Raw genomic sequence first — 22,599 nt, 5'->3', positions numbered from 1 at the left:
AATTGAACGGACTTGGCAAAGGCGCATCGATCAGAGATTCGTTTAATCAATTAATTCGTTTAGTTTAGTCGTTAATTAAATTAGCTTAACAGTTACACTTAGGAGACTAGTAGGTGCTTATGAGTTAGACCGAGTTCTTCAAGTTCTCCAATATATATGCATATCTATATATTTATATGTAAGTGTTTTTGTTTGTGTATTTTTATAAGAATCACTGTTGTCTGTCTGTTTCTATATCTTTTTTCGGTTTCTGTCGCAATGTCGCAATGTCGGCTGCCATAGGTCGTTGAAAACCTAAGCTACGCATACATTTTAAAGTTAATTACGTTCTGTAAATGGCAGTTACATCAAGTATAGGTATATATTTTAGTAGTTAGGTAGTACATTAATATTCCCTCCTTCGTTCATTGCCACTGCACGCAATTCCGCCCTGATTAGCATTCCTCGCACTCGCACGTCGTTCACGCCTTGAGAGATTTACAACTTCTACATCAGCCGCCAACTCAATGCCCCCACAATCGTCCACACAGCCAGCGCCACGCCGTTCGATGCGGCACCCGATCCGGAACTGAGGTGTCCCAGCTCCCGCTCGTCCACCACAAAGGCGGGCTGAGCACTGGCGGGCGTCTGTTCCATGGCAAAGTTGCCGCGGCTATTCCTGGCCAGGCGTTGGTTGGCCAGCTTCAGCTCCCTGAGCTTCTCCTCCAGCTGCAGGACCTCATCTGGCAATGGAAAGCATTAAATGATTATATAGATGTTATATGGCTTAGTAGCATATTACTCACTTTTGTTGACACCTTCGATATCCTGAACCTGCAGGAACATGGCCAGCGAGATCTCGTAGACCTTGTTCGCCGAGCTGATCTCCCGCTTGCGTCGCCCGAAGCCCACCTGGTTGTTGGAGCACTGGGTGCCGAGGCACTTGTCCAGACACACGTTGACCGTGGCACGGAACTGGACGTACGACGAGTCGGGGAACTTGAACGCCTTGAACTTGGCACTTAAAATGTCGCCGTCAATGGTGTTGAAGTTCTCAAACAAATAGGGATCCACAGTGCAGCTGAAATGGACAAAATCAACTTTATTGAATGCATTCAGCTTAATATATTGCCATGTGCAACACACCCCTTGAAGATCAGCGTTTCCGAGGAGGTGTGCGTGTCCGTCACATCCAAATAGTTCACACCCAGACCATAAACAGGTGCAGAGTCCTCATCCAGATTGATTTCCATTGTCAAAGGTGTGCCCTGTTGCGGCGAAAGGTAATCAAATGAAGATTATGTTATGTAAAGTTAAGTGGTATTACAATAAGCCTGTTTCTAGTTCGTTTTACCCACCGACTTTACTGTCAAGTCCCTGGTGAACTTCTGACCATCCTGGCTAACGCCGATTGAGAGTCGTGGCTCTGGTGCCCGCTTGGTCAGCGACGTGGTGATCTCCAGATCCCTGCAAGCAAATCGATTCAGTGTGTTTAGTGTTCAGTGCTCAGTGTGTTCCCGATCCGAGGTCTTAATGATCGGCGGGGAAAGGACCCCGCCAATAAGGTAGTAAATCAATGTCGGGCAACGAAAAACAAACATTGTATTCGATCTGGGGATCAGGGGATCGCGGGCTCAGCGGAAGGCAAGTGCTGGCAAAAAGCGCAGACCCAAGGCTTTGGAGAGAGGGACCCCGACACGCCCCGCAATTAAATTGACTGTGGAGGTATTAACGCATGTGAAGCCGCCGGCGTCGATTTGGCGGCTAATTACCTCCTGGTAATGGCAACTCTCGGAAAAGACCAAGAAAGCAGAGAAAGAGAGGGAGGTAGAGAGAGAGAGGGAGAAAGGAGCGAGAGTGGGAGGCAATGAGCTGGAATAGGTTTGATTTATGGCCCTCGGTCGGGTTTAAGTCTGGGCCGGAGTGGGCATTTAATATGCCATAAGCTTTTGCATAGATTGCCCATAAAAATGTGCATAGATGTACTTTGCATTTATGGGCAATTAAAAAAAGTAGAGTGTGGAGCGAAAGAGAGGATGCACTCGAGTCCGGAGCGTGCCCGTGCCTGTCGAGGGACTTACTCGGGTTCCTGGAATCCCGCCGGCAGCACATCCCGCTTGACCAGGCCGTGGATGCCGCCGCTGGACGTGGAACTGGACCCGGTGGTGGCATTCATCATCACATTATAGGCGGGACTGGCGGTGGTGATGCACTTGACGCTGACGATCTCCTTGCTGCTGGCCGACTCGATGATGATTTTATGGTAATACACCTTCTTGCCCTGCAAAGAACCAGAGCTAGGGTATTGCGTTTTTTAGCCGGATTGAGTGGAGTTTCCTTACCGTCAGCTGGTTGACCATCCTCGTTACGCCGCACTCGTAAAAATCACTGAGGGAAAGCCGAAAAACGGCCAGTGAACCATCGATTTGCGGCTGGCATCGCTCATCCGGATATCCCTTCAATCCCTCCAAATAGATTTGCGGAGCACTCTGATCCTTTGACTCCGCATCCGGTAGTCCGATGTCTACCCGCATCTGATCCTCCGAACAGTGCACCTTGTGGGAACCTGAAAAACGAATATGAAACCAAAATTGGTTACTATATGTGCATAACATATATCTATGCTGCCGACATTCCACATTCTGTGTATGAGTATATTCGGAAAAAGTGGGCTAGCATGTCGTCCAGTAATCGGAGCTGGACTGGATTCTAGATTCTAGATTCTGGACTGGCTAGCCGGACCACGCCCCCTATCATCATCATCATCGTCGTCGTCGTCGTCGTCGGACGTTGACGAGATGGACCCGGCTGGCAAACACTAAACAATTGCCAAACGTAATTGCCATGCTGTGAGGATCAAGTTTGTGGCTTAAGTCTTTTGTTTTTCGTGCACTGCTACACGTGGATAAAATAATAATCCAATTAACCAAATATTCCATATAATTGGTTTAATATTCGTTATAATGAAATCATTCTTTTCCTTTCAACATTTTTGCTTAAGTAATTATGTTAGGACTTTTCATGCCGCAAAGTCTTTAGTAAAGTCTGTAGTTTATATTTCTTGTTAGTATTTGTCTGAGTGTACCGCTCTGCGTTGCCCATTATCGAGGTGGCTTAATAAACCCGCAGGGCTACTTTCTGGGGCCGGTGGAAAGCAAAAACTTGGCATTAGCCCCAGACACACTCACACACTGCTTTGGTTTAGTTTGGTGGTGGGCTTTTGCGTTGGCTTTGGCTTTAGCTTTGGCATAATTTTAGCCCCGGCCGGGCAATCAAATTCTTATTACCGTCGAACATGTGTAGTATGCCACGGAATTATCGGCTTAAATGCTTTGCCAACGAAGCCATTTGTTGTGCAGGATTTGCAGCGGACTGTGGGTCTGCCGCATTGGCATTTGTAGATGGCAAAACTAATTTAAATAATTGACTCTAACTACTTAATCTCATACTAATGGCCGCGGCGCATTCGCAATTTCTGGGCGGGAATCTCATTGGTAAGACGAGCCGCGGACATGCGATAATTTGGCTTAATTAGCCATTGCGAGAGTGAAATCTCCAACTCCAAACAATGAAATCGGGCAGTAAATGCGGAAAAGCACTACCCGAGGCAATTAAAAATGGCTATGGAACTGCAACGACCCTCGTTCTTCTCCCAGCCAGTGAATCACTTCGCCCCTAACGCTCCAACGTTGGAAAAAGTCTGCGACTGTGTAATCTGAGCAACTGCCTCAAGGTGGGCGTAATGCAAGCGGCGCCCGAAGAAATTAAAATAAGAGTCAGTCTGCCCACAAACGGCAGCTTGACTTCCGCCAAGGAACGAGCTCTGTCTCTAGAGGATACAACAAAAAAAAATACAAATAAAAATAAAAAAGAGAGTGAATGGGCTGAAAGACAGGAGGAAAGCGGCCAATAAAACAAATACCACAGCAAGGGCATTAATAGAGAATTAAGGACGCCGGAGATGAGGCGTTGAAAAGGTCTGATGGGCTCTAAATTACACACAGACATGGCAGCGAGCCATTCAATTCCTCCGAGCGGATGGGATAAGATGCAAAGTGTGACTGGGAATGGTGATGGAGATGGTGATGGTGATGGGAATGCGGATAAGGATGGTGGCCCTAACTACGGAGTAATTTAGTAGCAGTGGCGAACAGGTTGGTCCATTTTCCAATCGTGTAATCCGTGGCTCAATAAATATATCTTATTTTATATATATAGTATTCCTAAATTTAAATACGCTTCTGTTCGGTTTCCTTAGTATGAAAATTTGTATAAATCGTTGCTACCGTCTGCAGGCGAATTCCCGTGGAGCGATCTCTTTAGCTTTTAAAACAGTAAGATACATCCACTAGAGCCACCATGTCGGGAATGGTGGATAGACCCATGGATGGAGCCAAAAGTCATGTTCAATAAAGTTGTTGGCTCTTAAAATTGGCTAGTGGACTAGCCTTTGTGGGCAGTCTTTGGACTGCAGTCGGAATAATTGAATTTCAATGTATATTGGCCCTTGTCTGGCTTTTCCGCAACTTCTTTTATTGAATTTTTATTGCTGGCCGCTGATTACAATTTATTTGACACCATTTTTATGGGGCAAGCCAACTCGTGAGAACCCTAAACCGCTTCGAGACAAAGTCAAGTCTTAACCCACATTCGCCAGGAATCGCTGTGGAGCAGTTATTTTTTTTGGGGGGGCATCGGCGGCAGTACTTGAAATCAGATTGAGTGCCAGCCAAGTGGGAGTCCCGATCGAAGGCTGAGTGAGTCGAGGCATTAGCATTTAACCTGCGAACATGACAAATCAGCAAAACGTGCCACATCGGCCACATGGGCCACATGCCCCGCCGCCCAATCATGTAAGCAGCATGTCGTTGCCGCAACCGTTGAGCGTAGCATAAATTTCCATTAACAATAAATTTAAAAGAAATAACATTACAGCCGAAAATGACCCGTAGCGAAGTTCCCGAGAAAAACTGGCATTGAGTATGGGGAGCATGAAATATCACGGCATAGCAGCGGCAGCAATTCGGGGAGTCATCAACGGGCGAACATGCCTCGAAGGCTCAAAAGGTAGATAGATAGACAGGACAGCCCAAGTCAGCACCACAGCACTGCTGTGGCCAAGTGGCCAAGTGGCTAGCCAAGCCATCCTATCGCAATCAGCAGCCACGACAATGTTTTTGGCCCCGGCTCTTGGGCTCTCCTTCAAACAATTTGGCAACAAATGCGCGCGCACAATCAAATGAATGCACAAATCAATAAGACAACAACTGCTGCAACAGCAACAGCAAAAGCAACAACTACCGACAATTGCAACGTGCAAAATCGTTTACAAGCCACGCCAAGTCAACTCGAACGGATGATTCCAAACGCCGGCGAACAGAGAACGAAGTTTGGGCCAAAATAACCAAATCATTGCCATGCAAATGGCATCGTTTTGTGGCTGAAGTCATCGCCAGCCTCCCCGACTTTTCCACTCCTTCCGCCGCCGCAGAGTAGTCGTGAAAGGTGGGAAAGACATCTCCGCCTGCCACTCTCCTCGAGTGCACTTTGTCCCCACTCAGCTGCTCTGCACTGGGAGAAAACTACACAAGAAATCTTCTGGGTAGAATGTTTGGTTTTAACATAGAACAGCACAAATGACATTTGCATCGAGTTCTTCTAATCGGCAATATCTCATGCATTTCCCTCAGTGCAGCCTTGGGGCAGGGGCAATGTTGCAGCAATTGCTTTCCGGGTGTATGTGTGTGTTTCGTCTGGGATTGCAAGTGCAACTGCAATTGGAATCGCAATTGCCATGGCCATGGCCACGGCTAGATTATGCAATTTTCTGACTCGGCGTCTTCTCACCCTGCACACTGCACTCTGCACACTGCACCCGCACCATGGTAACCTCCCTCCGACGTCTGTGTCACTATGGCAGCCCCTGTGTGGGATTCCAGTCACGTTTCTGGCTGCTGGTGGCGGATCTGGTGGAGGATCGGATCTGGGCTGGATCGGAAACTGGAAAACTGTTTTCGGTGCTCCTCCTCCTCCTCCTCCTCGCGAAGAAGTGTTAAGCCTGGAGGCGTCTCTGGCCACTCAGCGGGAAACGAAGGAGGATAAGTTGGATGCGAAGACCCATTCAATGGGAGGAATTAAACAAGCGATTTGTCAGGTGGGCGGGAAAGGGGCCGGTCCTGCAGGAGTAAAGTGAAAGAGAGGGGTGGAGGTGCCATTTGTGACTTTCACATTTATGACAAGACTTCCACAGTTGATCCTCTGCGCATTCTGGCCCCACATACACCCGCCTGGCATCTGGTGGAATTACTTGGCCTGGGCCATATGCCACTAACTTGACACACACGACGCACGATTATCATCAATCTTGGAGTTGGAGCCACAGGAAATACTGGTAATTTTCCCGAACCCCCCCTGCTCCATGGCATTTCCCCCACCAAGAACTTGGCTTGCAGTTAGCCTCATCATCCTTTTCAGTGACCAATTACACTTAACGGCCATGCATACGAAATAAATTAGAAAACTCCAACTGCAGCTGGGTAATGCCATGGGTAAATGAAGGCATTTGGGTGGAGGGGCGATCCATGGAGTTGTTGTTCATGGAGTTCTCCAACAGGTCAGCGCCAGCCGCCTTCCTGGTGGGAGTTGTCCGCTCCTAATGGCTCCCCCAATATGCTAAGCAGTGTCAATGTGTCAATGTTGCCGCGTAAATCCATCAAAATGCGACGGGAACTCAATAGACAAACGGGTTTTAGCCGCCGCTCATGAACAGCAGGAGGCGTGGTGTTTATGTGGGGGTATGCCTCTTTCTTTCGAGTGGACACAGACGACAACTTGCTGCAAATGTGATAATTGCAAACCATTTAGTTGCTGTATTAGAGATCCTCCATTCGTTCGCCCTCTCTACCAGGAAATCCATTTCAAAGCCCACTCGTGCACTTAGAAAATATCTTTGGGCTTTGGCTCAACTCGTAATTATAATATTATTATTAAGAAAGTTGTCAGTGGGCATAGAGGGAAATAAGTGCAACCAATTAACCAATTGAATCATCAACTTGAAATAATATTATTATTGCTACGTAACTAACTACTCCCTTTAAAATAATTTGATAATTATAATTTTCCTATGTCAAATCTGGAAGGAGGGAACTTTAAGCTGTGGCCAGGGTTTTCCCTGTGTACTTTTCCGATCTTGTCGTGGCCCCTTCGTGTTACTCCTGTGTGCAGAGTGAATACAGTGGCAGTCAGTTGTATGCGACCGGCGCAAATGGCCATTCGTTCCATCTCTCGAACGGTCTGTCAATGGTGTCTTCTTCGTCATTATCGGCCAACAACTTTTTGTTTGTTAATTGTTTCCAATGACGCAATTGCTGGCTGCCATTTATAGAACTGCGATTCCGTCAGCTGATTGCGTCAGTCGTGGTCGTCGTCGCCAACGTTCCACAAGTGCCAGCATCCACACATCTTGGCCACTTCTCCGCCTCATCATCAAGCGAGAGGCCAAGAGTCCGGAAACTGTGAGCTCCTCCACACATTAAGGCCAAACACCGAGTCAATGAGTTGCGCTTCGCGGGCTCCTGTCTCATTTGACCGCTTAAATTAGAGGCCAATCGATCACTGGGCGAACGGAGTTGGGTGCAATAAACATGCCTGACAACTGGCCGCACATTTGGCCATATTTAAAAGATGAGATGCAAAGCGCTACACCTCCATCTGCTCAAGTTGTTAACCGATTTGCGGGAACGGTAAATCTTTCAGCTACAACCAACTTTAGCAACTTTAGCAACTTTGCCTTGCACTTGGCGTGAACATTATGCGCAGCTGGCTAATTAAATTACACAACAGTTTGGACATGAGTGCCGATGCAGCCAGCGGATGAACAGTAAGCAAACCTGGCCATGACTTTGAGTTTATGCCCAAGGTAAATGGTGGATAGTGAATAGTGGATGTGGATGTGGATGTGGATGTGGCTGAGGATAAGCTTAATGCTCAGGCGGCGTCAACAGATGTAAATGTAAATGTTGCATGCAAAAAGCTGTGCCATGCTGCCACCTCATGTGGCATTGTGCAGACACACGGAACATGAGGCATGACTGCGCTGCTAGGCCGGATGGATGGGCCGGCCAGCTCGCCGGATCTCATCTCGGTTTTGGCCATCATCATCCTCCGACTCCTCCAACTCCGCCAACCTCTCCGACTCCTCCACTTCCTTCAGCTTTTGGTTTTTTGCTAAACTTATTAATTGCCAAGGTGAGAGGCAGTCAGAAAATCAAGTTGGCTGCATCTGCATCATCTTGTTACGCGATGCGGCTTCATGGCCTGGCTCGAATTAATTTGGCCTTGTTAGCCCGGCTTGATGACAAATGCGTGACGTAACTGTAAACACGGCGGGGCCTTGGCTTCGGCTCCCTTTTTTATGTTAAGCTCCCTTGACAATTTGTCGCTGTTTCCACGTCACGATCGGTGTTCACCTGTGCCTGGGTGCAACCAACCCAGCACAGTGGAGCCTCCTTTGACGCTAGCAAGTGCAAGAACTTGTTGCAAAAGGGAATATGGTTTAAACTACAAAATATCATTACTTTTAAGTTCTCAAAAGCTGTATCCCAAAAATATTTATAAATATTTCCCGAACACCAAAAGGTAATTCCAAAAGGTTATATCACCTTCTACTAACTTCTACCTCTGGTAGCAGCATTGCCAAGATCTACTGTACTTCAATCTCCAGCCCATTCAGTCATTCCTTCGCTTATTTACACATTTTTCAGTTGGCGGCGCTTCAGCACTTGCTAAATTGTTGGTTTCCGCCTTGGCCAACTCGGCTCCCCGCTCCCCGCTCCCTCAGCTGTAGCTGTAGCTGTAGCTGTGGTGGTTTAAGCCAAATTGCTGCTGCCAACAACAAGATCAGAATCAGCTATAGAATCGCGGGAAGAACAAGCTGCATTTACCGCTAAGAAGTTTTGAATGAAAGCGAGTGGCATTGTTTCTACCCTATTGAGTCATTTTGCTCAGAGATGCAGAATGCGTTTAAGGTCGGGTTAAAGAAAAGAAAAAACAGGTGGAAAGAGTGGGAAAATTCTGGTTAATGGGCCTTTACGTGCAACTGCTTCTAACTATGGTAACTGTATAGCGAAGACAAATTAATAAGAAAATACTTAGAAGAGACTCTAATCATACGAATTAATTCAATTGGCAGCACGAGAAAGTGTTGTTCTTGTTGCCGTTGTGATGTTGTGATGTGTTGCTTCTGCTGTTTTTACCATATTAATCGCATGAGATGGCCGAGAGCAACGAGCAAAGAGAAGTTTTCTTTGCTTTCCCGATGCCCAATGCGGCATATAATTGGCTTTTCTTTTTACGTAATCGCCCGATGCCCGATACGCGATGCCTTCTTACGCTTAATTGCCCATAAAAGTTGTTGCCGCTGCCGCAAACGAGAGTTTCATTGCCTCAAACTGCAAATCTCATTTATCAAATGAAATTCCAAGCGATTCCTAATCTGACACATTTCTGTGGGCGATGACACACAAAAATATTTGTTAGTTTTATTCCAGCCGATCGGCCATTAATCAAACGATCATGGGCCACAGACCAGACTGACTGGACCCAATTGGGAATCGAACGGACGATCGCGCACCTATTGAACCCTCAACCCAATTGCTAATTGTGGACGCGGCCAACAGCTCTCACAATTATCGATGGGGTCAAAACATAAATCTCCTCGGGGGTTAGGCTAATCAACCCGTGCGGCAAAGGTGTCCGTGGCAGAAACGAAATAGAAATACTTTGTGCTTACACTGTGCGAAATGCTACAGCCTAGTTAGCTGCCAAAGAAATGCGGAATTCCAAGATTACATTTTAAACTTAATTTCTATACTATTCTTAATTTCTATTCAATTTTCGTAAATTCGGTTTAATTTTCGTAATTTCCTCATAAAGTTATAGAATCCAATGAGCAAAATAAATAAAGCTATACTGCAGTACTCTAAAAAATTATATACTTTTAAGTGCTGGCTGAAAAAGTATTTTCATATAAAAAAAAGCGGTAAAACTGAGTTTTCTTTTTTAGCAGCCATTCTTTGATTATCGGTCATAAAGCCTCTTCCGTTGAGCCCACTTCATTGCTACACCTTTTTTACAAGTGTTCCGGCACACTCAAACTCACATACATGCATATGTACATATATGGGACAACCGACTGACCAAGTGACCGCCAGCCAAAATAACAACAACTTGGAAATTTATTGCAGCTGCAGAGTGGAAAAGCTGGAGGATAGGGAGTACCACACGAGTACCATTGCAGATGCAGGATGGGCCATTTGAAAGCGGTAATATTTTACTTAGCATGGCGGAGCCTTAATGCCCAAAATCGTTGCCCGTGGGCGTTGTCTTGGTCACATTTGGGCATTGGCCACATTTACCAACTGCGCAGGCTTCTGGCAAGGATCGGACGGTGTCGTGTTTTGGCCCACACCTGCAATTGACATTATTATTTGGTTGCGTGTGCCGACGACAACTGGATGCAGCCAAAGAGCATCCACACACACATAATGGAGCGCAGGAAAGAGAATGCCGAAAAGGGAAGAGTGGGCCAAGCTTGATTTATAATTGTCCAACTGGGTTTTTGGGTAGACATTCCATTCTACGCATCTTGATAAGTGCGTAGTTTATGAGCGGACTTGCGGGTTAACTTGCATCTGGCCACGGTCATCGCTTGTCCTCCGCTTGCTACAAACTTGTTGAAAGGCACTTGGCCATGCAGCATGGAGGCATGGAGGCATGGAGCATGGAGCATGGAGTACTCCTTACCGGCGGAGATCGCATGCCTGGCCATCTGGCCACGTTAATAACCGTTTTTGACATGCCAAGCGGCATTATTAACAGCATTTTCTTCTCCTTTTATTTATATCTCTCGGTCTATTCGCCTCTTCTTCACTTATTTTGTTTGGATTTCAGTTGATGTGTTTGAGTTTGTGTTTGTGTTTGTGTTTGTCTGCGGCGCTTTTTAATTGCGGGAACGAAAGGGAGGAGCGGCCTGGGCGACATTTTAATTGAAATTCTACGGAAATACCATGAATGAGTGCTGTGGCAGCTAAGGGTATAGAAAATCTACGAAGAAATCGCTGAAGCTCGTTATCTCATCGGTTTGGAAACCCTGCTGTTCATGGCAAAACCGCAGATGTTATTATGCGTCATCTATCTGCAATCTAAGTACAATTTGCCCTTGAAAAAAAGCGAAACCGTTTCGGGAATGGAATGGAATGCAAAATCGCCAGCTTCCTGGATGCCTGGATGCTCGAGCATTTGGCAGTTTGGGGGGGGGATACAAATTACTTGATTTGACCGCCGGCTAACTGTCTTCGCCCGCTGCAGCTTCCTGGTGGTTTTATTTCTAATGTACTGGGTACTTTCATTTCCAAAGGGTATACATTTAATGCAATCGTGCAAATAAATGCTGGAAGTGCACACAGTACTTTTGCATGTCTAATGGATTTACGGCACATTAAGTTAACATTTTTATGCCGTGCAACTTTCCCACACTAGCACATTTAAATAGAGGTTTTATGGCACTAATAAGTTTAACAACCAGCGATTAGCCACTTATTAAATTTGAATGCTGCAGCCCAGCCTCGGGTATTATTTTAAGCAATAAGGTTTTACTTGTTTTCAGTTAGTTACTATTTAAATGGGCTTACTATTTTTCAGTATTTTTCAGGTTGAGTAAGGTAGAACATGGTGCAAACACCGGGTATCAACAGGTCCAAAAAGGCCGTCCTTGACGACCCAACTTGTTAATTTTTGGGATATGCATCTTGGGCATTTCTTTTCAATTACCAACCCACCAGCCCATGCGGTAACCGCCCCATCCCCTCGTTCCAACCTCTTTTGTGGTTGCGGTTAACTCCCCGGTTTGCCGTGTAATTTGGACTTCAAACGCATTCACGTGTTGCAGTTGATGCTGCTGTTGATCTTTCCTCCTTTTTTGTGAGCAGCTGCAGGCGCATATCAAAAGACTCAGAACACGAACTTGCTTCTCGTTAGCTGAGTGGCCAAGAAGCTGCGAAGCGCTGCTCCTCATCGCTGGCACTCTTCTCTGAGTTTGATCCAGTTCATTTGGCAGTGCGCATTTTTACAGTTGCCCACCGCATTCGTAAATTGTGGGTTTATGCTCGGTTTCGACGGAATGGAATTCAATAAATTAATTAACAACATTTTTTGCTGATTTTATCACACCGACACTGTTTTCCATGCACTGATGAGCTCGGGCATAAAAAGCAGAAACGCGGATAATTAAATGGCAACTTTTAATCAGGTTAGCCGAAAGAAAGAATCTCAAAGGCGGGCAAGATAAGAAAATAGAAACTACATAATGACATTAAAAGTCGCCTTCCTCTAGTCTTCGCTTTTTAATGCTTTTGTTATTGTTGTCATTAAAAGACAGCCACAACAACTAATACAGCGTTAACTCTCTCTCAGTTAAATTTTTAATTTTTTTTTCCTTGCAATGTCATTGACTTTGGTGCGTGCGTGTGCAAATTGTGTTGTGAATTCTGGCGGAGCCACATGCGATGAAAGAGGCACTTGTACAGTGGATACCGGCGAAAAAGAACGTTTCAAGTATGCCGAAAATAGCACATAGATCACAAATCTATATATATTAAGTTAATAAGAACTTCACTTTTATTAGATCAATTACTTTTTAACTATCGACTAGAAGCGAGTATAGAACAGAAGAACAATCTTCAGATGCTGCCAAAACTGAGTCCATCTTAATTTGATTCACCTAATAGCAGTATAATAGATCAATTTCTATAATAAACCACATTTGGATTGTGGCTTTTACCCTTTTCGCAGTAATAATGGCGCCTTTGGAGTTGCCTGCTTTGCATTTCAAAGAAAGACAGTCGGTCAGTGACTCCCTCACAAAGAGCGGCAGTTGAAGCTCCAGGAAAAGAAGGCGATTGAAAACATGTAACAAAGAAATATACGAGTATAAATAATTCCATTGGCCAACGTTTTGATTGCAGAATTGATTGTGTTATAATGCGAATATAACCCAAGAACTTTGGGTGATCAATCTTAAAAATGCCCGCACTGCAAACGGGGTATTAACAAAGAAATGCTGAAATGCTGAAATGCTGCAACGCAGCAGTTGGAGAACAAATAAATATGATAAATTTGCCACATGCAGTTAGACATGCAATTTATCATGCGGCGCGAATGGGCGAGCGAGAGGGGCGAACGCTCCCCGTTGTTGCGGGTCAGAGCGTCTAATAGATTAAATAAATTTCGCATAAATTATGCAATTGTGGCAAGCCATAACTCTTTCTGCCCGCCCGCCCGAGGGGCCAGCCAGCATACGCACTTGGTCTCGGTCCACTCCGCCATTCGGTTCATGTTTTATTTTGATTTTCTTTTTCCTTTTCGCCTTATTAATTTCCATGTGGAGCTGATCCTGTTCTGGCGCTTCTCAAGATGCGACGCCGTTAGCCCGGCCTGTCGGCTGCGTTTGAAACGCTCGCTACGCAGTTTGCCTTTTTGCATTTTGCAGTTTGCATTTCGCATTCGGTAATTAAAAACCCAACGAGCCGCTTTGGTGACTCCAACTTGGCTCTAACGGTAAGCGGGCTGCCCACCAGGATTAGCTACAGGTTTTCTTTCTTTGCAGTCGCACTCGCCAAAGCGCCTACTACTACCACAAACTACCACTACCACTACCACTACCACTGGCCATCATCACGCCGCTCCGGATTTCGCCCCCGGGGCAGCTGAAAATTTACATAATATTTGCTCTAGATTCCATCTTGTCCCCCCGGGCGGCTTTCACACGCATAAACCACAAGTCAGGCCGAGATCGGAGGCATCTGCCCCATCTGCTGGCGGCTTATCAGGCCTCATAAATATGTTTGGCCATGCCTTTGGGCCTGAGACGCTTGACAATTTCTGCAAAGCGTCTCTGTCTCTGTCTCCGTTGTATTTCTATTTTTTATTTTTTTGCGCACTTTTTGGTGAGAAATGGGAGCGGAAATTAATGACCGGGGTGCTGGAATCTTTGGCATGCCACTGGCATCAGGTGGTTTTGCTATGGAGCGTTTTGCGAAAGTGGTTCCCAGATTGAAGAGTGGCCAAAAGATAAGTAGTTGATCAGAGATCTCATGTCGAAAATGGCTATTTTTATATTTACCAAGACCTGTTTTACAGAACTTATACCGCGCACGGTATACGAGTGTCAATTAATAAACATTTTACTACCAATACGCAAAAATAGTAATTTGATGAGCGGATAAAGAGATAAAAACTCGTTGCTTATACAACGATGGTCGTCCATTAAAAAAATAATAATTCAAACCAGACTCGGACAATAATGTAGCAGTATATGAGGCAATAAACTTTAATTGCAAAGCTGGTGCTAACTTTGTAGTAAATTTTAGAAGAGATTACAATCAAATTGTATAGGAAAAAAATCAGAAATAAAGAGAAGACTTTTGGAAATAAATTTATGTAAGCCAGGCAAATCAAAAAAACCTTTTAAAATAGACATTTTTGTTTAAAAAATAAAAAACTGTTTACTTTATATGAGCGTAAAACTACTCAGTTAAATTATTTGGCAAGCATTTATTTCCTTTTAGTATGCGAATCGCACGCCAAAATGCCAGAAAGTGTGTTTGGCACTGAGTCGAGTCGTCGATATAGTTCTCGTATCGTATTGAACCTCGCTTTGGAGTCGAGTCTTGATTTCAGTCACATGCCGCAGGCCTTTGTCTGGAGTTCCCATAAAATTATTCAGTTTCGCCTTCTTAGCAGTCATGTCCACATGCAAAACATGCAAATTTGCAGCAGTTGCAGTTGTTTCGCTCGGTTTTATGTGGCCTTAGTTACTTTTTCTGCTGCTGCTGCAGTTGCTGTATCTTGGCCTAATACAATTAGTCTTGTGTAATACGCATGCCTTATGCGCTGCAAGCGGTTTGCCGGAGGAGTGCCGAACCCGTTAGTGGTCGAGTACATATACAGTTATCGGTTGCACCACCACCACCAATGCCACCGCCTCCCTTTCTCCACTTTACGCAATTCGCGCCACACGCCACACATGTGTTGCGGAGTCGCCACCGATTGGAAATTGCCTTTGGGGAGCGTTGCGCGAATTGATTGTGGCCAAAACGGTGGTCGAAACGGCAGCAAAAGTTGAAAGCCTTTAAGGCCGACTCTCTCTCTTGCTGCAGTTGGATTTTGTCAGATTTTGCGTTACTGCTGCAACATGTTGCCAAAATGGTCAGTGCATAACGGTACACTGCAACAACCAACTAAGCTAATTAATGCCAAAAACAACAGAAACAACAGAAAACTGAAAAACTGAAAAAGAAAAGCCTCAATCACAAAATCCCGAAATCCCCAATCCCCCAGCCAATGCAAGTGAAGTTGTCTTTGTCTCGTCGCCCCGACAATCGGATTATTATTCAATAAAATGCGCCGGCGAACAAAGAGATGGCCAGCACTTGATGACAAATGCCTGGGCGGCCTGGGTTGGTAACCAAAACACAAGCAACAACAACAATGTAAAGAATAAAGGGCGCTCCGCGTACTTGTTGGCCAGGCCAACTAACCAACTTCAATGGGCTGCTCCCAGTTTGAGCCTGGATTCTTGGCGGAGCCCTTAAAGCAAGCCGCCTTTATTCGATTTGCTCGTTTTGTTATCGCCAGCTTTTAATCTGCCCATTGCCGCGAAGGTCTTATCCCCAGATCCCCTTCTGCTTCATCTTGGCCACGTTTGCCCCAGAGTTTAGGCCGGGTTTCCTTTTTTCTTTTTTTTTTCCAACAAAGCCGAAACGGGCAATGCATTGCACGGGGGGCGGGGTACAAGTGCATGAGGCATTGTTACAAAGCCGACGACGACCTTAACCCCACGTAACCTTGCTGGAATTTGCTATTAAGTAAGGGGATTACTCATAAGTGTTGTAATTGAATTGGTCGAAAGTGCAACATGAGTTTACAAATGTGGTAGGAAGAAGACCAAACTGCAGTTTAAATATAAATTTATTGAAGTTTCATTACTTGTTTAATGATTTTACTTAGCTCACTCATTCCGACTCTTGCTGACCTCCTTAATCAGGTTCCATACTTGATCGCCATATAGCATTAATCTCTATTTAGAGCTTCCCATTTAAAGCCACCCCGATTAGATAAACTTGTGGTCGAAATTTCTCTGGGTCAACGGGAACACTGAGTGCCATTAATGGGTTAAGAGTTCGGTGTGGCTGAGGGACAGGACAGGTTGGTGGGACTCAGAGACTTAGATTCAGATTGTGGTTCAGGTTCAGGAGCATCAATGTAGCAGACACGAGTCTGCGTCTGCAGCCGAGGCATCGAGGCTCGATTTTATTAGCTTAGCAAAAGGCTTTGATTGTTCTTGTTCTTCCCAATGCTCTGCTGCTGTTATGGCCTGTTGCGCTTGTCTAGACGGGCAATTTTTCACACACACACTGTTGTTGTTGGCCGGACCAAGACACAAGACACAAGACAGAAGACACAGGACGCAAGCCGCAAGATGCAAGACGCAAGAGCACAAGACACAGACATTGGGGAGCTGGACTTGCTCTAAAATTGGCATTTTTCGCACACATAAGGCAAAAATGTAAAGCGAAGTCAAGTCAAGAGACCGGGCCAAAGCCACATCTTCGGCCAAAGTCGAAGACCAAGTCGAAGCGGTTTATTTGCCTTGTGTGGCATCAGCTTCATCATCATCATCAACGTGGTCGTCGCGTCGTGGTCATCCCATGGACTCCAGCGCCTTAACTCTACCGAGTTGCGGGCCCGAGCGCCCGCTGGCATAATGTGGCGCAGCCTGGACATGGTCATCCATGGATCCATGGATCCATGGAGTACCGATTCTTTGGTCTCTGGTCTTTGGCAATTTCTTTATTATTACGAGCGTTTCTGTGGTTGTCCTTTTAGGCCGCCTGTCACAGATCCGCTGATCATTATTGTTGCTCTGCACAGTACACATTTCTGGACTCCTCCGCCTGCCCACAATGCAATGTCAATGTTTTGTCTTAATGCGACAATGCTCGATCGCTGGCTGGCTGACTGTCTGACTGTCTCATAGTCTCTCCTGTCTCGCATGCTATTTAAATGGTGAAGGAGGGTGGCAAGGGGACTTGCAGCCTCCCGGGTAAACAATTTATTATATTTATATGGCCAGTTCATACGTTCGTCGTTCTGGCCATAAATTAAGCGATCTTCGACTTAATGTGGCGGCTGCACAAGGTCGCGTGTGCTTCGTTTTTTATTCCCTATGCAGTCAGTCAGCAATTAAGCGAGTTAATCGCAGCTCGATGATTTGTCAGCTGCCCACATAGAGGGTGGCATATGATTGGAGGATGACTGCCCGCTTGGCTAATCGCCGGGAAGGTCAGTCCCTCGGTTTCATCAGTATGTGCACTCGAGTGCGAAGTTCTCCACTCCAGCGCTGACATCATCCGGTGGCAGTTTCTCGGAATTCTGAGGCCAAGAAGATCGGGAGATCAAGCATATATCTGTAATCACTTCTGAACTCATATAACTTTTTCATTTGCATTTTAAGTAATAAATAAACGACATTGAAAGACTACTGCTAATTGCTTATGATTGTTTTTAACTATTCAAATCTCAACGCAACAAGACAATGAACTCACTCTTTATTGAACGCTTTGGTTTTTCGGTTTGTTTTCGGGGTCTGAGTCAGACTTTTACTTTCCCTAATGCAGACAAACAAAAGTTTCGCTTTAGTTAAGCCAGCCACGCCCCCTCAGCAGCCCCCCGAAGCCCCTTATCATCGAACGCGACTGCTGTGCAAGTTGGCAAGTTATAATTTAGCTTTCAGCTTTGGCTGCCGAAGAACGTTGAGTTGAGGAGCTGAAACTCGGACTCTCGGTCTCGCTTGGTTCGCCCGTAAATTACAGCCTCGTCTGCACCGTTTCTATATGTATATTTATATATATATATATATTTATTTGTTTGTTTGTATATGGCCAGGAGAGAGAGAGAGAGAGATGTATTCGTATCGGCTTCATGTATTTTTAGGCTGCATCTTAATTCCCGGGACCAGTTCGCCTACACAAGTCGCCGATTGTCGCCCGTTTTGGCTGTATTTCGCCTTTAATTCTTCATTTTTCTCGCGTAATATTTTTTTGCAGTTAATTCTCCTTTCTGATTGCCTTTTAATAAGACAACCCCAGCCGATTCTTGACCAGTTGAGTGTGGGCTTTATGAGTGCTGCCCCTTTTTTTCGCTTTGTTTAAGTATTTCTCTCGTCGATATTATCTTGTTGGCTGTGCCGTGCTTCGTTTTTTATTTCTTTGTATTATCTAATTTTTTTTTTTTTTTTTATTTGGCGTGTCATGTTGCCTTCCCAGCACTTGTGTTTGTGTAGGTGTCTTGTTTGGTCTTTTGTTTTTTCGCCGCGCTCGCTTTATAGTTTGTTTAGTCGTTTGTTGTCTTGGCTGTGTAAGGCAACTTGCAGGGACAGGCAAGTTAATGAGTAATGTGCTAGGGCTTTCGAGGAATATATCGAGGAATATATATACCTTATACCATTTAGCATTAATATATGGCAGGAAGCGTAAAAACGAGTGAGTGAATCATGACAGGGCCGCGTTGCCAAACATAATTACGTCGGCAAGTTCGTTGCCTCAGTCTTTCGTTTTTTTTGACAAGAAATAAGCTTCAGCACGCCCCCGACAAAATCAGAGATCGTTTTATTCGGCCATCACTCCAAATGGCCACAAATTGTGTGTGTATGTGCACTTCACGACCAAAAACGAGGTCACTTTGTCGGGTTTTCAGCAAAATGGGAAAAAATAAATACTTTTTGTGTTTCATTGCGCGAATGACATCATGCAGCGCTATGGGAGCTTCTCAAGCTTTTTCGTCTTGCACTACTCGATCTCAACCCTGATATTTATATTTAAATTTTGGCATATCAAAATGAAACAGTGCTTACCTTTGGCCTGGGCTAATCCGAAGAAAAGGGCCGCCAACCACAGAGAGCGCCACATTTGCATTGAGATCAGCATTTTCCAAAATTTCCGGATCTAATTGGTCGAGGGGTGGGAAGTAGAAACGGAAAGACAAACGGCATATTATTACAAGCATTTCGAACGAACTGAAGCAACGGCACATGCGCCACAAGCGGGCCAGCATTTTATTTGTTATTTGTATTCTTGGCCTGGCCTTTTTGACGTTTTCACAGACACAATTCATATAGGTACATAAATATATATACATATATGTACCGCAAACACACACAGCGAGTTATTATGAAACAAAGCCAGAAGAGAATGCCCGTCAAGTGGCTTGCGGCGACCGCTCAACAAATCAAAAACCAATGACAACGGCAAATAAAAAACGAAACGAGCCGCGAACCACACACATATCACACAAATTCACACAAAACTCGCAGCGTGTCGGTCTCTTACTTGACGGCTGCAATATGGGGAAACTCGGAACTCGAGACTCGAAACCACACCGAAGAGCACACCACACGTCCAAGCTGTTCGCTAGTCGCCAGGCAACTGAGGCTCAGCTCGGCTGCAACTTCATTAGCTCGGAATTGAGCATGGAATGGCGAATACAGAGAGCCGGCTTACAGAGATGCTGACTCAGTTTTAGAGGAGAAACCAGACTTATATGCCAAGACTTGGGGAAGCACCATATATTAACTAAATTTTGATAATGCAATTACTCAAACACATAAGAAACACATATAACTTTTAACAATTTTAACTTGTATCTACAATCTACATTTATCTTGTAAGAAGACCCTTGAAAAATATTTGAATATTTTAATTTAGATTTTAATGGTGATTAATTACTTATCCGAGTTTTAAAAAAGTTAGCTATAAACTAGCTAGGGGACCAACCCTCCTAGGCATCAGAGCGTGGACATTGGAAGAGATGCTAAGGCGCCAGCTAGCCCCTGGCTGTTCACAGTGCATAAATAAAGGCGGCAATTACGAAAGTGCTACATTACAATTTATGGTTATATTTGAATACATTTAGATAAGCAGCGCAAAAGTAAACAACAAAGTGCCCACTGTAAGTCGTTCTCCCGCTGGGCGCATCTCTGGCGCACGGCGAAAAAGAGAGCGACTTTTGCAGGCGAAAAAGCTCAAAACCGAGAAGCTGTAAAATACGGTAAAAGGATCGCTCTCACTTGCTCTCTTTTGCGCTCTCTGACGCAGATAACAATCAGCCGGTAAGTTTGTATTATTTTTTGTTGTCCCATGACAAAAACTGAGAAATTGTGGGAGCAAAATCTTACAAGCAATTATGCAATCTCGACTCCGGCTTTTTGTTGCACTCGCTATTGTTGTCAAAACAAACATTTATGTAATTGCGATCGCTGTCAGCACGAACTGCCGGTTCTCAACAGGCACAGATGAGAACTGGGAAGTAATAGTTTAAACCCAGCTAAATGCAACAGATGTTATGGATATTATCGCTATATATAGACATATGTACTAACGGTACTTACACTTCCGCCAAAAACCAAACCGTTCTTCTGCTGGTCATCTACTGCATCAAATTGCAGCTGGTGAACCCAATTTCACACCTCTTGATTTCGCGCGTGCTTGGGCATTATTCATGATGCTCCCACTTGTTAGTTTTCCAAACCAATGGCCATCCCATCATTAAACGGATAAGAAACTTTTTTTTTTCTACATGTATACTGGCCATGGGCCCTCCCGAAAAACGGTAAATGACGTGCAAAATAAAGGCAACCAACCGAGCGCACTAATTTAATTTGCTAAACTCACCTCAAAATGCCTCATTATTACTTAGTTGCACCACTTGTAGGCGACTAGCTCTAGTCTCGAGAAAAATAAAATTAAGCACAAATTGTAATAATTAAGCACTTGCCACTTGCAAAAAAAAATTATGAACTTTTCCGTTTCTCTTGGCGCGCAGTTCACCGATCTGGCAACTCGGTGACTAAGCCGAAAGAGGAATGCGCAAGAACCGTAACAGCTGTCATCTCGCTCGCACCTAACGGAATGTTCATTTCCAAGAAAAGCCCAAATTGAATTATATAATTTTATGATTTCACAGATATCCAAGTCGAAACACTGGACATTTAAAGGGCGGGAAGTGTGCAATATAGCTAAGAAATCAATACACTGGCACACGACCCGTCCTGCAAATGTTTGTGTATTTGCAAGCACTTTTCGATGCAAGTCCTTGATATTTTCAGGCCGGTGAATGTGCAATATATTCTAACAAGGAAATATTGACGCAAATACCGTCCGCAAAACTATCTAGAAATTGAAATTTTTTTTAAACTGTTTTTTAATGCGTTGTTAAAATGATTCGTTTAAAAGTAATCCGGCCGTCTCAAGTGCAATACTAGCTTTAATAGTGCAGAATTGCTCCTGGGACGAACCGAAGCGCTTCAAACGAAATTTGTAACTTTATTTATAATAATATAAATATGGTAATTGTTATTAGTTGGCAGTTACTAACACTTTCAGGCTGGGAAATGTGCAATACTTAATGTTAGAATCACAGTACTAGCCCAATCCACAGCCGAAAATTGTTGGCTACGTAGATTTTAGCTAATATTTAAAGACAACCACTCGCGACGACTTTTGGAATTTGAATGCCGGGGGCAAAGAACGCGAAGAAGATCTCGAAAAATAGAAATCACAAAACGGGACAAAGTGGAATGCAGAAGTTTAGAGCAGGATGGCAATAGGGGTAACAGGGAAGAGAGTAGATGAACTTCAAATCCTCAACACATTCAAAGTTCAGCTGCTGCTCTACTCTACAACTTTCCGGAGAGAGAATATTCAAAATGGCGTTCACGCGGGGAATCAAAGGAATTTACAAGATACACATATTTTTAACACACTCATGAACACACAATTTTAAAAATGTGATAAATGCTCGTTAACTTAGTCTTCCAAACAATACTACCTCAGCGAAAGCAACGCCTAGATTGAATTGTCCGAAAAAATAAATCCTAAAGCTTCTTTATAAATCAATTATGGCAGAATTACAAAGAGAAAACAGCTTTTTAGCTCATCAGTTTAGTATTTTGAGGTTATGGTACATTTGATAAAATATAATAATTTTTAACATTTACTTTATTCTTTACACAAAAGGTGCTATGTTTCTAAAAATACATTAAGCCGGTTGTGCAGATTTTGTCAAACTCACAGATCTAAGCATAACAGACTTAAATATTTCTAGAAAAATCAAAGTTGGGTGGCGATTTCTAATGCAGAATCAAAACTTTCCAAACTCTGGCTTTAATACGACGTTAAAATAAGTATTAAAGCAAGGAGTGGGGAAAAGCTTGAAACTGCTGGCGATTTTTTATATCCTCCGTAGTTACGTTTCTCGAAGTAAATAGTACCAGTAACGTGTACTTTAACAAAACAAAAATTACACCTTGCTGATACTATGCACTTGGGAAAAATCAGGTCCAGGAGTCCTGTACATCCAAAGCCACTTACCAGGAGAACCAGGCTCCTTCTTCGTCGACGGCCAAAAGCAAAAGAACGGGCTGTCGAATTCCATTGAACTCGAAATCTTGGTGACAGTGTTGCAAGATGACATTTGAAACTATGCGGGAATGGGCCGCACTCAAAC

General features: G+C 44.4%; 1 protein-coding gene across 2 annotated transcripts; it reads right to left on the bottom strand.

Moving 5' to 3' along the window:
- Nucleotides 1–24: 24 nt before the first annotated feature.
- LOC120444895 lies at nt 25–19,532 on the bottom strand. 2 transcript variants are annotated; one of them, XM_039624882.2, is made up of 8 exons: nt 19,425–19,532; nt 18,950–19,040; nt 2,322–2,545; nt 2,061–2,260; nt 1,338–1,446; nt 1,126–1,247; nt 786–1,060; nt 25–722 (listed from the first exon to the last, which is right to left on the bottom strand). In XM_039624882.2, the coding sequence occupies exons 2-8, from the start codon at nt 19,020–19,022 to the stop codon at nt 487–489; spliced, it is 1,239 nt and encodes a 412-aa protein (XP_039480816.1). In that variant the 5' UTR covers nt 19,023–19,040; nt 19,425–19,532; the 3' UTR covers nt 25–486. The 2 variants fall into 2 exon arrangements, with proteins under 2 accessions (XP_039480816.1, XP_039480817.1); XM_039624883.2 differs by having other exon boundaries at nt 19,433–19,522.
- Between the last annotated feature and the right edge of the window lie 3,067 nt (nt 19,533–22,599).

This window comes from Drosophila santomea, chromosome 2R, assembly GCF_016746245.2.
Source record: "Drosophila santomea strain STO CAGO 1482 chromosome 2R, Prin_Dsan_1.1, whole genome shotgun sequence".
Classification (NCBI taxonomy): domain Eukaryota; kingdom Metazoa; phylum Arthropoda; class Insecta; order Diptera; family Drosophilidae; genus Drosophila; species Drosophila santomea.
The sequence above is the reverse complement of the archived record's forward strand: the minus strand, read 5'-3'. Positions and strand labels throughout refer to the sequence as shown.

Excerpts from the sequence above, each read along its gene's own strand:
- LOC120444895 (XM_039624882.2), bottom strand. The coding sequence starts at position 19,022 with ATGCTGATCTCAATGCAAATGTGGCGCTCTCTGTGGTTGGCGGCCCTT. Across the intron at positions 1,447-2,060 it reads GCGGGATTCCAGGAACCCGA|GGATCTGGAGATCACCACGT; the intron begins GTAAGTCCCTCG and ends ATTTGCTTGCAG. Across the intron at positions 723-785 it reads TATCGAAGGTGTCAACAAAA|ATGAGGTCCTGCAGCTGGAG; the intron begins GTGAGTAATATG and ends TTCCATTGCCAG.